We start from the raw sequence: 16,074 nt of genomic DNA on the forward strand, positions 1-16,074 counted from the left end.
TTCAATATGGCCTTGAATATTTGTATGGTTTCTCAGGTTGCTCATATTGTTCATGTATAGATCATGCTCCTTCTCGTTGCAGAACCCCTACTATCAGTCGGCGATTGCATCACACATCAAAGAAGTTCTCGATGCTGAGAAAGCTGTGATTGATCAATCCGAGGTATCATTGATGTCAAGTACAGTAAAGTTACCTGTACTGCAAATTAGTTCTGTTAGTTTTCAAACTGGTACATTAACAGCTTGAGGCTAAATTTGTCAGTGAAATTTTGGTAGCTGATTTCTGCAAAGTCTAATTAGTGGATTATGTCTGCCTACATCCTGTTTAGCCGCACCAAGGAAACTATTGACATTTCAATGTAATAATGTTTTTAATATTGCTTCCTTGCCCGTCTAGATGCAACAAAATGCTCCGTTGATTCGCATTCAAGACCTTTCCACCGTGAGTATGCAATCTCCATACCTTCTCGTTTTGTATTTTGATTTGTATTGGTGTTCTGTTAATTGATATATGCTCACTGCTCATGTTGTTATTTGTCAAAGTCAAAGAAACCAGTGTGGGCTAGCAATGCGACACATGGGACTGTAAATTTTTATTGCGGTATAGGTTACAGCAGGGGGTGTCAAACATACGGATCGCGGGCCGCTTCCGGCCCGCAAAGCAATTCCGAGTAGATTGAAAAATGCGTGTATTATCTATCCATCACATTTCTAAAAAATATTGAGATTTTTAGTACGAAATACTTCCATTAAATGATCCATCATGACAGCAAATGTCGAGTAATTCACAGGACGGTGTAGTGGTTTCTTGTCACCATTATAGGAGGAAATCTCTGACGCTGACATTGACACCCAATTGCAAAAGTTTTATAGAAATATTGACCAAAATCATAAAAGCGAAAACGTCAATGCGAAACTGTTATATGCAGGTCACATGGAGAATATTATAGTTACGCAGAAATATCAGTCAAATAGCTGTGGTCGCACTGTCGCATCACTTTTGACTCGAAAGGTCTCTGGCTCGAGAGAAACCCGAATCGCAATATAATATTATTATGAAGCAAATTCGATTGGCATGCTGATACTCTTAATATTCAAGGGATTTTTATACCCTGTACCAGAGAAAAGCCATAATGATAATAATCACTATCATTAATTCCTAATCTAGTCATATGCGGGGATAACAAAAACACTAAAAAATGTAGGAATCCAACCCTTTGACATGTAGAAATATTACCCATCAAGAACGTAACCCTTATCATCTAAACCTGTTGCTTTCGACACCTTCGTTCAGTCATTGTTTGTCATGCATGATTGCCTGAAATCAACTTGCCAGAGATAATCCAAAGCGAAATGTGTGTTGTCACATAATGACCTGAACTTTCTACTATAAGCTCACTCTTTATATATTGAAAACTGAAAAGGTTTGGACCAAACACTAAGCTGAAATCTTGAGTTTGAACTGATTTGGCACTAGAAGAAGGATAATAATGTAGCTTTAAATGTTTGGATTTGTGTTAAAATACCCTAAGATCGCTATCACAGTACTTAATGTCATATTGCCAGTTAGAAAATTCAATTTGTCTGAAGCGAATGTAACTCAATGGCAGCAATAAAAACAATTAAACTTATTATATTGGCCATGGCTATCCATAAGCATGACACTGTGAATGTTATCATCTATCTCTTATCCACTTGATGTAATTGATTTCACGATTGACTTCAAATCTTGCCAATATATATTGCTTAATATGCATTTTGGTGCAATTAATTTTCAATTGATGTTCAAATTCAGGAAAGTTATGGTAATAGCAATCCATGTCCTTCTCCCCTTGGGTAGAATTATCAAATGTGGACCAGTACACAGAGACAAGAATATTAAGGCACTGGGGACCACTGGTAATGTATATCTCAATCTCTTCACCCTGATAATACAATTAAAAGTGCTGTCATTGCTAATTGACATGACTTGTTGGGTTTTTATACATCCAACATATAACAGCTTACTATATATCCATCCTCTTTTAGACATTTACTGTTTCATTCATATTACTGTTGATTCAATCCATCTGAACGCAAAGTGACAAATTACAAACTTTCATTACATTTTAGCCATGCGGTCCTGAATGCTCTTCAGTTTTTATTTCGATCCATTCCTTCCGAAATGTGCAAACACCCAGCCCAATCTCTTATCTCGAACTGCTTTCAAATTCAGATTGATAGTATTTCAAGAGTTCAGGCGAAGTGGTGTGTAATTTGTCATTGGTTTTTACCCTCTTTTGACCTTGTTTTACATATTTGAAGGATGATCCCTGGATTAAAATGGCTTATGTTGACATACCAAGCTTATCAATTCACATAAGAATTGTTCTCTCATGTTTCAGTTGTTAGTACCTTGACCTCTGGGTATTACTGTCCATCAGTAGGGCTGGGCTCGAGCATTTTTTCTAATGATTCGAGTCGAGTAGTAAAATGAGTTTTTTGAGTACTGGAATTATATACCAGTCGCCACCGAGAGTTAATTTATCAACCAAAATTATAGTTTTGATAGCAGCAAAAGACTGAAGATTGCAATAGCGCTAATCAAGCTGCCTGCATAATAAGCAGATGATACTGGTTCTAATAGATCCAATAGAGATCTACAGCAGGCTACTGGCAACGTAGTAACTCTCAGTAGAGAAATAGATCTTCACTACAGATAATGTACATGAGGCGAGTTACACGTCAATGGAAAGTTATGGTGGTATTAGACCCTAATAATTACTGCATTTGCACCTAATTGTCAATTGTCACATAATTGCTGAACTCGCTGTTGCAGAAAATTGTCCCAGTGCCAGAATCATGACATTGCTCGCGTACCCCCCAAAATTCCCTCACATACCCCGGTTTGAGAACCGCTGACACGCAATTTGTTGCTCCATTTCTATGCGCCATGTTTGCTTTAAAATTCCTTTTGAAGACCATGAAGTCGTGGATTCTATCCTGCTCGCCACGCTACCATACCACACCCGCTGCCTTCTCTCTATCTTGCATATAAATAAGAGACGATTTTTTTCTAGTCTTTGGAGCAGATAAAAAGATGCAGCTACGAAACCGAACACTCGGTGCAAACAATGCTTTCCGAGGTACAGGAACTGATGCTGATATGCCAGGGACAAAGTAAGGCTAAATTTCTGTGCACTCTTCCTACGATCCAGGTCTGCCCTGTACATTAGGCCTGTTCAAAAATAACTTCTTTTTCAAATATCTATCAGTGTGGAAAATTTTAGATTTGTAAAAAAAATGGAATTATAAAAAATAAATATGAACAATTTAAAACTCTACTAATAAATTTTTACCCCAGTAACTATGCTTCTACTGGTTGGAATTGACCCAAATTTGTTTTGCTTCGTTTTTCCCAGACAACCTAACGATATTGTCGGTAGAGATTCACTTATACAGGTTGGAAACAAGCCAAATTGGATTTTCGGCATTTTTTTTAGCCAACCGAATAATTCTTTAAACTTTCCAGTAAAATTTGACAGAAATAACTATTTTTGAACAATCCTGCTGTACACCATACTTGATTGAACCGTACACTTGAAATAAATCATACTTCACCGAAGACATGATTCGAACATGATTTGTAAACAAAATTTTTGGTTACAAAACCTCAGGAACACAGTTGTGAATGTTGATTAGCCAAGTTATCATCATCAAAGGATTTTATTGAGTCTGCTGCACGCTTTGTTGTTTACATGAGCAGGCATGTCATGTAAAGTCAGCCCTTGACATAAAACAGGCAAAGAGCCAGTATGTATTGACTGATAGTGCTTGTGGTGGGGTGTATTTTACATACAAGTTGAGTAACACACCGGAGACCTAGGTTTACTGAAATAAAATTAAATACTAGGGTGCAATGATGGGAATACATGATTCGAAGGTAATTTGTAAACTTTTGGTTATGCAACCTCTGGAACACTTTCATTGTGAATATTGGTTAATGATTACCCAAGTTATCATAACAAAGGATTTGATTTAGTCTGCCTTATGATCAGCAGCACGATGTGTTGTTTACATGCACAAGAATGTCATGTAAAGTTCGCCTGGACATAAAACAGGCAAAGTGCCAGTATGTATTCACAGATATTGTTTGTGATGGAGTATGTTTTTCATACAAGTTAAGTAACACACAAGAGACCTGCTTCTACTGGAACAAAATGAAAAATTTGAAAAAATGGGGCTGGTTGAAATGATTCGAGTACCGTAATTTTCCATGCATAATCCGCAAAATTTTCACGATTTTTTGCCCTAAAATGGGGGGGTTCGTATTATACATGAGAACAACACGCTTGAAAAAAATCTCCCTCGATAAAAAACTTGAAATCACACCTTTCTTCACGTTTGTTTCCAATCGCGTATCACTTTCAGCCATCGTGCCCAGTAATTCGTATTATCAGTGTAACGCGCTACCAATTAGCAAAAAGCGTGTTGCCAATTAACAAGAGTCGTCTGCACAGCGCGTAATCTCCTGCTGAGTTGGTTCGCCGTTTGCACGCGAGCGAAATTAGGTCATTCATTGATTGCTGAACGCGCGCGAGGCAATCCTCGCTAATTCATCGACAGGCCATGTGCGCAAAATATAATCGCTTGCATAATCAGTCGCACCTCCAACAGGCGTGGTGTGCACGACATAACCGTTGGCCTGAGCAATCGCATCGGACCCCGTGCGCAAGATGTCGTGTCGCAGGCTTTTGCTGCTATCTACTATCGTATAGAGGCAATACCGTTACTTGTATAATGATTAGCAATCGCATCTGTAATAGGCCTCGTGCGCAAGACGTCGTGTCGCTGGCCCGAACTATCGCGTCGCCAGCCTCGCAGGCTCTGGCTGCTCTGTACTATCGTTTAGAGACAATGCCGTTAATTGCATAATGGTTAGCGATGGTTATGTCATGATTGTTCGACAGTGACATCGCAAAACAGAACAACATCGAATACTAAAACACAGCTATTCATGTACTGTGAATGCAGGGTGCGTACTATACATGGGTACAGGATTTTTCCCAGAATTTGCATGCCATTTTAAGGGTGCGTACTATACTTGGAAAATTACGGTACTCGAATCTGAATCTAGTGTTAAATCTTATGATTCGAGTCAATTAGTGAGAGATTACTTTTTCGTCTACTGTTATTATGCTCTTTTTCCCACCAAAATCTAATTTATCAACATCAGCATATCGATTTTTCCCAGTCCCAGAAATTAAACAAAATGATGTAAATTGTTTATTTCCATTTCTAGTTCATTGCATCGATAGTATATCTGTTGATCATCTCAACGCTACTCAGAGAGCCTGCTTGAAAAATGCCATCAACAGAAGAAATGCTGTCACAGAAAGTGTATCGGTATGTGCAATCACTACTCTGTCCAAAAGTAGGAAATGCATTCACCCCCCTCGACTCCCATAGAGCATTGTAATGTCACTGTATTTATGATCTGGTGCCATTGCGTTAGCCGTGGTGAGTACTTGTACACTTTTGAAAACAGCAATCTGATTATATTAATCAAGGGTGGGCACAATGATTTTTTCGGACACTGAAACGACACGCTCTTTGCCACTAAGCCACGAGAATTATTCTTTCGATACTCTTTTCCCCCGTGGAAGCTTTGAAACCTGTATTGGTCGTATCGCAGCATACGAAACATGCGGTACAAAGTTATTGATATTATCAGAAATGACATTTCCGTGAAGTTATGATCAACTCACGGTGTTGTCACAAAGTACAGGGAGATAGGTATGGTCAAAAAATACCGACCAATCTTCGATGTGATGTAGAACTGGGGTATACATATGGTTTTATATGGTCAATCAATCAATCAGGTTTATTAATATTTTCATCGTTTCAAAACATCACAAGACTGCGATACAATGAAAAGGTAGGAAGGTGTCGAAATAACTTGCTGTAGCCTTTATGATCAGACACCCACTTTAGCCTAGGCGAAGTAAATAAGAGGCATGCACAGTGCACACTGAATGAAAAGTAATGCAGAGAATATAAGACGCAAGCGACAAAATGAGGTGGCATGTGACGGAGGGCGAGGTCGATGAAGATAATGTCCTGACAGTTTGTGGAAATTCCCCTTCTTTTGTAAGCTGACCTCGGATGATTGGTGCCGAAATTCCGTGCCTTTTCCACAAACAGCAGCAGAAGTATTAAATAATCATTTCCATGCTTAGCTGAATATGGTATCAAATTGCTGTGGGGCAGCTGACAGCCAAGTCTGCACAATTGAATGTGTATGATAGTTTGTATGTGCTCGACTTCCTGAATCAATCACTTGTGACTTGTTACAGCTGATTACATGCCAGAAAGTATTGAAGGTTTTGTTGAATGTGGATAAACTCCTGAAGGGAAGCCCACATTCTCTGACCTTTCCTTTTTATTGGCAGTGAGATTCAGTTACTCCTCTACTGACCTGAACTACCAGTGTACAATAGGGTTCTTAAAAAATAACTCAACTATAAGCTGGGAAATATCTTTTCTTGTACTTAACTTGCATGTCCATTTATTTTCTCTTCATGGTTCCTGATTTCTGTCTTAAAAGTATTCTATTTGTAAATTATATTACCTTACTGTTGTTTTCACGATATTATTTCAATGTACTTCAAGCTAATCCGTGTCATATTTGGCTTTTGTTAATTGGCGATGTCATTGTCCAAAGTACATCACAGGCTGGTATCAGTTGTAAACGATTGAAAAAAGCATAAGTCTCCTTTCAAGCATGCCTAACACAGTGGCACACGATGTTTTGTCATATGGAAGTGTAGAAATTTGCCACTGTAAATACAACTATTTAAAAAAAATGGTTGAAATTTCGATTCTGGCTTGTACTGGTTAGAATTGACCCAAATTTGCTGTGTACCGTTTTAGTGGGCTACCTGACAATTTAATCACTACGCAAGTGAAACTGGGATGAAAGAGTTATATTTGAAGGATACTTTTGTGCAATTGATTCTGCTTTGTGCTGACTCTGTTCTTGTAAGAATCACACAGAATTCGGTCTGACAGCTTTGTAGTTCATTCAATATTCGGTCGTTCTCATCCATGCATAGATAATTGTACCAAAATAGCATGAACAAACTGAAGCGTCATGAAACTAAATTCTTCTGCTTTCGACATTGGTGTCTACATCACAATTTTTCATCATGCGCTTCTTGATAGAAGAACCATGCAATGCCCATGCAGTCTTGCTTCAGTTAGGATATTGCGGTACGTTAAGCGTAACACCTTGTCAACCTATTTGTTTCATTGGAATGTTTATGATTCACAAGGAGCAGGGAATGGGCCGTTCACAACGGTAGGCCTTTAAAGTACTAGGCTACTGCTAGGCAGTAAGATGTCGAATGATAAGTTCACCGACAGTGCAAAATCTACGATACAAACGAAATGCGGGTTGCAAAAAAATTTTGACTTTGTAAACCATTTTGACTATTTTTGACCTAACGCTACAATTTTGATAATATTTTGACGTTTTTTGACATGTCAAAAAAACTCGCCCTAATAATCACAATGACGAATCTGCGATTTGCATTTTAGCGGTTTGTGCAAGAAATGTGGCAGAATCAGGACCGTCTCCAGGAGGTGATGAAACAAGTATTGGACGAGGAGGTGAAGAACTATCATCGCAATCAAGCTTTCATCAATAACGGACAGTTGCCGACGCACAGTTGTTCTATCAATCAACTGCAAGAGTGGTGAGTGGTCGTTCTCTTTTGATTTGATGTGTCTCAAGAATGGTTTCGAATAAGTATCCCGACTGAGAGGCGGATAAATGAGGAACGAGCAATACCCAGGCAGGACCGTTGGTGTAATAGAAAGCAACACAATAATTAGTTCAACAATGGTTAGTGCTGGGCACGAGGGCTGATCAAAAATAACTTTTTTTAAACATTTTACTGGCTTCTTGATGAAATTGTTCGAAGGTTACCTAAAAAAAACTTTGCACACCAATTTTGGCTCAATTCCAAACAGTGGAAGTGAAGTTATTGATGTTCAGTTTGATGATTTCAAATCATAGTATTTCCGGTGGGTGGATTTATAATACATAATGAAAAAATTTGCTAACATAAATACAATTTTTTTTCAAATCCAAAATTTTGTACTCCAATTACTTCACTTTTACTGTCTGGAATTGAGTCAAATTTATTGTGCATCGCTTTTTCATACAACCTAACAAGTTCATGGGGTAGTCAAGTCAGTGAAATTCGAAAAAAAAATTTTAATAAATAAATCCAGAATTTTGTACTCCAATAACTTCGCTTCCACTGGTCGGAATTGAGCCAAAATTGGTACGCAGCGTATTTTTAGCTAACTTGGCAATTTTATCGAGTTTTCAGTAAAAATGTTTAAAAAGTTACTTTTGAACAGTCTTACTGGTCATTAGGGTTGTCCAAAATTTGGAGAATCTTAGAAGGTCTCCGTGATTGTGTCTCATTCTATAGATTACACTGGTCAACAAAATGAAGAAAAATTTTTTAGGCGGAACATATGAGAGCCGTTTCTGGGGTTTTTGAAGTTGCTGATTACGAATATCACATTAGTTTTGTCAGATTGGCTCTCTGTCAGAAGATATTTATACCCCTAAAAAAGCCCAAAATTACTGTATTTTTACCCTTAAATTTTTCACTTGGTAGCAAGAAAATCGTAGTTTTTTCTCATTTTATACTGCGCCCAAATGGCTAATTGACTATGAAGAACCCTCATGTCATTCTCAGTCATTCTATCAATATTAACATGGCATGATGCGAAATATTTGTTTGTCAAAAAAGCAATTTGTCAAGCCTAAAAATTGTACTTTTGCACAGTGGAAATTCAAATTCTCCTGTATCCATTGTTCATTCTACCAAAATTAAAGAGGAGTATAAAACTATAAAATTGGTCCTTGAAAGGCTAGACTACAATACTCATATGTGTCTCATTTCTTTTGACTGGTAAATGGATAATTTTTCACTGATTTAACAAAGTGGGTATACCTAGTAACCCTATCAAACAAGAAACTTAAATCTGGTATCTGGTATATTCGAATACCGATGAAAGATTCTAATTTCACATTAGGAAGGATTTCACAGCATGTAATTTCTCCTAAGATGTAGTAAATAAAACTTTTTAAATGATCACAAAGCACCCAACTACAAACAGTTGGTCCGAAAATTCGTATCTGCATATCGAACACTTGAGCACAAACATGAGCATAAAAGCTTACTTCCTGTTCAGTCATCTTGAGATATTTCCTTATCATCTTGTTGATTAGCAAGGGAAGAGGTTCTACCAAGACATCAGAACAACAAACGAAAGATACCAGGGCAGATGAGATGAACCATTGCACGTATTATGTTAGACCATTTCCGGAACCTTTCGAGAAACTGCACCAAATAGCTTACAGGCAAAAATCGTACAAAAACAATTTCGATTTAAAATATATCAGTAATATTGCATTCCAACTGACTATTTCAAATTTATAATAGGCGGTTGACGAAAAACTGATGGAATTAATGCCACGTTATTTGAGTATCTAGGTAAATACTTATATACATGACTGGAGTTTATTTATGTACATGATATCCGTGACAGTCAGTAACTATGATAAATCTGTTACCCCTAAATATAGTGCTGTTGCTGTATTTTTATTTAAAATGGTCTACTGTGTGTAAAAATAACAAGTAGATTGAATTTCTAAACTTTATAGTACGACTAAGCCTATTATTCATCTAGTCAATACCGCAAAAATGGTAGATTTTGGTCAAAATAGCCCCATGGGTTATCTCCACAACAAGAGCCAATTTGAAAAAACTAAGGTCATATCGTCGCTGGAAAACCAAACTGCGCTATGTCACAAAACAGCGAGCTGAGATAATCGAAAAAGAAGATTTCCCATAGTTATCATGCTCACACTATCCACACGCCAACAGTGAGCTCCTGGGATACTGATATATATGCATGTAGCTGGGATATCGCATAATTTTTAGTTTCTCAAAATAAGAGCAACCCCCATTTTCAGCCCCCATTTTGGACATAGGCCAGTTTGGTTCTCAAATAGTCCTCCACTAAGTAGCATTTTCTTGGACATAATTCCTCTTCAAATTACCAATCAATGCGTCAATAATGTACTTTATCAGCATTTTATGGCATAATAATGTCAAAGTAAGAAACAGGAACATAACAAATGGAACGGCTGAGTGAGACTAAATAATGTCAAACTAAGAAACAGGAACACAACGAATGAAACGAATGAAAGAAACTGAATAACTCAGTCACTCCCTTCACTAGTGCATGCCGCCGGAAGGGTTTTGTAAAAGGAATGCAAGTGTGGAGGAACCAAATTTTTATCACAGAGTTTAGACAAGTCTTTGTATTTGTCTGCCGGAATCCCTGGTCTCTCCTGATACAGCAGCGGTAGAACTGTGGCATTTGACCTAGTTGCTGGTCTTGAACTGGACAGCTGCAATTTTTGGAACGAGGGCTCACTGTAGCTATACTTGAAAATAACTGTTGAATTGGAACCCTTCAAAAAATTCATTTACATCACTTTTGACTAGTAAATTTTTTCACCGGCATTTTCCCCAGCATCAATGATGGATTCGCTCTGCCAAATTGAAGCATACTGCGCAAAACCCAGTGGTGACTTGAAGTCAATCACGTCACGTCACTGTAATATAAGGCATTGACTTCATGTGAATTCTTCTTAAATGCTATTTTTATTGCCCTTTCCCATTGTTTTGTGGTAAATATGCACTTTCCTCTGGTGGCGTTTTCGATGACAGAGTGTGCATTGTCATACACTTTGTGAATGTCCAGTTACCATGAAATTTAAAGTTATCTCCTCAAATTCAAAAACAGTAGAATCATGGCATAGCATTACAACAACCGTTCTGTAATTGTTTTGCCCCCCGCACCGGTCACAGAATAAATGAACAGATTTCTTTCCTGTGTCATTCAATGACTTCAAGTGCAGAAAAACAGCGGTAGCAACCTCACAGGATCCTTTTTTGGCCTCAGTTTCATTCCATAGGAAGCATGTTGTTTTCATTGAATTTATATTAGTTATTGTGAAGTTATAATTTCGCAGTCTTTTGGAATAATAGAATGATGACACAAATAAACCTCTTCTTCAATAAGACCATCTGTCTGTTTTGACGAACAAGGCTCATCTACACATCTTTCCACTTGCTGCCAATTTTCTTCTATTCTTTTTCGGGATCATAATCTGAATCGCTTCCCGCTGCAGAGTCACTTAATTCAGTCTCCTCAGAGCCAGAGTCACTGCCTCTGTTTACAGCATCACCAGAACAAGATGGCTCAACTGCAACTCCTCCTTTTCTATCTGCGATTCCTTCTAGAAACAACTTGTCACTTGCCATTTAGATCCCAAAGCTTTTATAACTGTTCCTTGTATTCTTGCATCCCTCCAATTATCTCCAAAATGCATATAAGACCATCTGTCACTGTCCAACTGGTTTTTCTCATCAAATTGCCAGGCTTCCGTTGACACCCTTGAATTTATTCTAATTCGACTCATTCTGCCACTTTTAAACCACAAGTACTGGGAATTACCATAATATATTCCTGTAATCACAAATTTTTATGGGAATCCAGTAAAAACATCAAGATATGAGTAACATCTAAATTTCAACACAAGTATTATTATCTCATCTCTCACTGTTAATCTACCAGTACTCTGAATTCTGGCATCTCACACTGTTCATCTCTGAATTTTGGCAGAGCATATTCGAGAACATGCATTAACCTAACTAAAAAGGTCATTACATCCTGAGAGATACTATAGAACACTCCAATGACACATGGCAGGATCTTCCCGCCACTTTACTTACATGCAATGATGGACATAGAGCCTCACAGGGGTATATAAAACCTTAGTCAAGTGGAAGGTCAAAGAGGTTTATGTTCATAATTTGGACATAGCCCAGTTAGGTTTTCAATTTGCCTTGAAAATCCATGTGTATATGTCCACTTGACCATTGATCCACACTACCTAGAAACATGAAACCCGGCTAAAAAGAAAGACCTATGTCCAAATAGTAATAGAAACCAAAAAAATCAAAATCACCAAAAGTGGACATAGGACAGTTTGGTTTTCCAGCGACGATATTCGGAATCAGTGCCCTTCAGAACCCCCAAAACCACTCTTACTTTGTCTGCCTAAAAATATGTGTTGACCAGTGTTATTGATAAAAAACAACAATTAGCCTGAAAGAAGCTTACAGGAAAGCCGCTAAGATTTCGGGCAAAGCGTTTGAAAGTAGTCGGGCGTGCCACCGACCATAGAACAGAGAGAAGACTATTAATCACATAACCACGGCTCTTGATTGGCTAATCGGCTATGCTTCAATGATCACGGCAGCAGCAGCCTGCTGATTAGGTGTTCGAGGAGTCTGCTACCGGCGGGGGTTCTGCAAGCGCATTGTTGGTAGGTTCGCAGATGATGATTTAGGATTAATTCAGGACATGTTGAGGTCCGAAATACATGATGAACAAACAACAGCTGCTTCACAAAACCTTTTACAGCATGACTGCTTTATTGTGAAAGAAGCGGCTGTAGCCTACATGCTGTGTTTTCATCGAGGAAAAGCAAAGGCGCTTATGCTAGTGGTGAAAGAATTCCCTGTTTAAGAAGGGATCCATCATCAGTGAATACAAATAGAAAGCTTGCCTATGACACTATACTTTGTGTGATCTTATTGGACCCAAGTTGTAGTATATAGTTGAAGTTTTGAAGGTTCTAGGGATCGACTGAATCGGCCTGTTATGCTTGGCAGTTATACTTACAGCAAATTGAATTCACTTATAAGAGTTGTCAAAGTCCTTAATGATGCTGCAGAAAAGAGGTGTAAGGTAAGCACAGGCTATGCTGGATATGATATCCAAACTATGCTGGATACTATATGCAGCATAGTCTGTGATTTTCTTTACACTTCTTTTTTGCGGGATCAATAAGGACTTTGACATACCATATCCAGCATAGCCTGTGCGAGTGTGCGTACATTACCACCTCTTTTCTGCGTTATCATTAAGGACTTTATCAACGCCTACAAGTGCATTCAATTTGCTGTAAGCATCTGATAAGTGCCAAGGATAACCGGCTGATTCCGCCGATCCCTAGAGCATTCAAAACGTCACCTATATACTACAGCTTCAGCCCAAAAATATCACACAAAGTATAGTGCCATTGTTAAGCTTTATATATTTGTATTCACTGATGATGGATCCGTACTGAAACGGTGAATTCGCTCAACACTGGCATAAGCGCCTTTGCTTTATCTCGATGAAAACGCGGCATGTAGGCTTCAGCCGTTTCCTTCACAATAAAGCAGTCATTCTGTAAAAGCTTCTGTGCAGCAGGTGTTGTTTGTTCATCATATATTTCGTAACTCAACATGTCCTGAATTAATCTTAAAACAGCACCTGCCAAACTACTAACAATGCGCACTCAGAATCCCCGCCGGTAGCTGACTTGTTGAACACCTAATCAGCAAGCTGCTGCTGCCGTGTTCATTGAAGCATAGCCGATTAGCCAATCAAGAGCCGTGGTTATTTGATTACTAGTCTTCTCTCCGTTCTATGGTCGGTGGCACGCCTGTTCTTGAGCAGCTACTTTCAAACGCTTTGCCCGAAATCTTAACGGCTTTCCTGTAAGCTTCTTTCAGGCTAATTGTTGTTTTTTATCAATAATCTATAGAATGAGACACAATCACGGAGACTTTTTAAGATTTTCCAAATTTTGGACAACCCTACTGGTCATGTATAATGATTAGGCCGATTTTTTTTAACCTAAAAAACGGCAAATTTTTACCTAAAAAATCAAAATTTTGGCATTGTTCAACCTTAAAAAACTTTTTTCCCACATTTTGACCTCATGTATGTACGTTAGGTGTTTTCTCACATAATGTTGGAATTGTAGGCTACTACTTATATTCATTTCTGGTTGGAGCCTGTCCTTACAAAGCAGTTTGGCTTGAAAAAACTTTTTGTACTTGAAACTGACAAATTTTTACATGGAAAAACATTATTTTAACAAAATCTGCAACTATGAAGAGTTCCAGTAGTTACATCACGCATTATGGTAGAAATAAATAAAATTTGTTGTAGTACAACGAAAGATACTTTCCTACCTAGCTTGCCAAGAATGGAAAAAGAACGTTCAACAGCAGCAGTTGTTGGCCGGCAACACTGAAGTTGTGTGTACACACCGTGTTGCTTCATTCTGACAATGTTCTCTACATCGTAATTTTTCATCATGCGCATCTTGATATAAGAACCAATGCCCATGCAGTCTTGCTTCAGTTGGGATATTGCGGTACGTTAAGCATAACAACATGTCAACCTATTTGTTTCATTTGACTGTTTATGATTCACAATGAGCAGACAATGGGCCGTCTACAACGGTAGGCCCATAAAGTAGGCTACAAGCTGTAAAACAGGGGTGTCAAACTCAACTTGGGTCGCGGGCCAGATTCAAACCTTCAGATCCCTCGCGGGCCGGACCAGTCAAATGATTCCCAAGTGTTTCCTCAAAACCTATGCCCTTGTTTTCACTTGAATACTTAATTATGAAGCCTATATACATAATAGTATATGACATAATGATATTACGGATCATACGAGTTCGATTCTAGTAACACCTTTATTGGCAAACAACGCAATTGGCAAAATAAAATGATTGGGAGGTTGAATATAGTTATAAACCGCTAAAACAGTGGCTCTAACGATGACATATGTTTGCATATTCTATGTTCCTTTTGTTATATATATGTGGCGTTAGTCCTGGGTTATGCTTTGTGAGGAATACAAGAGATTTAACTGTAAACGCGCGCGTTGGAATTTGGTTCATTTTATTAAATAGCCATTCGGGTTTCTCTGGAGGCCGGGGATCTTTCAAGTCAGAAGTTATGCAGCAGCGCGTCTACAGATATTTAATTGAATTCTTCATTTGTGTAACTATTATATTCTCCATGTAAGTATCTTGCATATAACGGTTTCACATTGGCGTTCTTGCGTCTGCGAATGGATAATTTTGTTTCATTTTCCATATAGAACTCTGAATTCAGTGTGAACTGTTTGCCTTCTCGTTAATTGGGCGCCAATCTCATCGAACTGTTCACAATGCTGACTAGAGTGAAGCCGCTGTCGGATAGTTATAATTTGGCCTGTGGACAATGGACATACTTAGCCTTTGCCGTCTTAAGTGATTATTCAATGGAAGTATTTCTTACTAAATATGTCAAGATTTGGAAAAAAGCGTTGGAAACGTGCGGGATAATATCAGCAATTTTCAATCTACTCAGAATTGCTCCGCAGGCCGGATGAAATCGTCTGACGGGCCGTATGTTTGACACCCCTGCTGTAAAATATCGAATGATAAGTTCGCCGACAGTGCAAACATCTACGATACAAACAAATGTAGGTTGCAAAAATATGTTGACGCTACAATTTTGGCTTATTTTGACAATAATGATTCAACTTTCAAGTATTAATTGTAATGATCCAAGTCGAGTCTTTCTAATACCATAATTTGCCACTTCTGTATATAGATACCCCGATTTTCACTGCTTGTGTCAAAGATATCTTTCCATTACCAGGTGCAAAATTATGGCCTCGCTTATCAGCAGTGGTGTCCAAAATTTGGAGAAGATGAGACAGTATGTTGCCCGTCCCTTGGGGCTCGAAATGCACCCGCAACCAAACATTCAGCCCACTCAAACCTCACAGTATATGGATCAGCTGAAAATGAGATTTCAGAACATGATTGAGGAGCTTGTCAAAAGGTGTGTGTGTCATTTTTTTACTTAGCCAACTTGTTATTAGAGTTGTGTTAATCTCTTTATCGGAAGGCATTGACTGCAGTATTGGACGAGTGGAAGCATACAAAAACTAGAATTGTAGCTACACAGGTTGTATTCAAAATTAGATTATAATTACAATTATAGCTACGGTGCATAGTTTTTAATAAAAATTAGATTAGAATTAGAATCATTTTTTTACTTAGCCAACTTGTTATTAGAGTTGTGTTACATCTCT

The 16,074-nt window shown here is 38.2% G+C and overlaps 1 protein-coding gene across 2 annotated transcripts in view; it reads left to right on the forward strand.

Annotated features, from left to right (window-relative positions):
- LOC145444531 (signal transducer and activator of transcription 5A-like) overlaps window positions 1-16,074 on the forward strand; it is a 53,607-nt gene that overhangs the window by 13,919 nt on the left and 23,614 nt on the right. Inside the window, exons 5-10 of one of the 2 annotated variants that reach the window (XM_080322516.1) lie at window positions 83-196; window positions 398-442; window positions 3,060-3,159; window positions 5,282-5,385; window positions 7,579-7,736; window positions 15,636-15,821. In XM_080322516.1, the coding sequence (XP_080178642.1) occupies window positions 83-196; window positions 398-442; window positions 3,060-3,159; window positions 5,282-5,385; window positions 7,579-7,736; window positions 15,636-15,821 (707 nt within the window). The remainder of the gene's footprint in view (window positions 1-82; window positions 197-397; window positions 443-3,059; window positions 3,160-5,281; window positions 5,386-7,578; window positions 7,737-15,635; window positions 15,822-16,074) is intronic. The other variant, XM_080322517.1, reaches the window with a different exon arrangement.

The sequence above is a fragment of the Botryllus schlosseri genome, chromosome 8 (assembly GCF_051294905.1).
Source record: "Botryllus schlosseri isolate E-star chromosome 8, Bs_hap1, whole genome shotgun sequence".
Taxonomy (NCBI): Eukaryota; Metazoa; Chordata; class Ascidiacea; order Stolidobranchia; family Styelidae; genus Botryllus; species Botryllus schlosseri.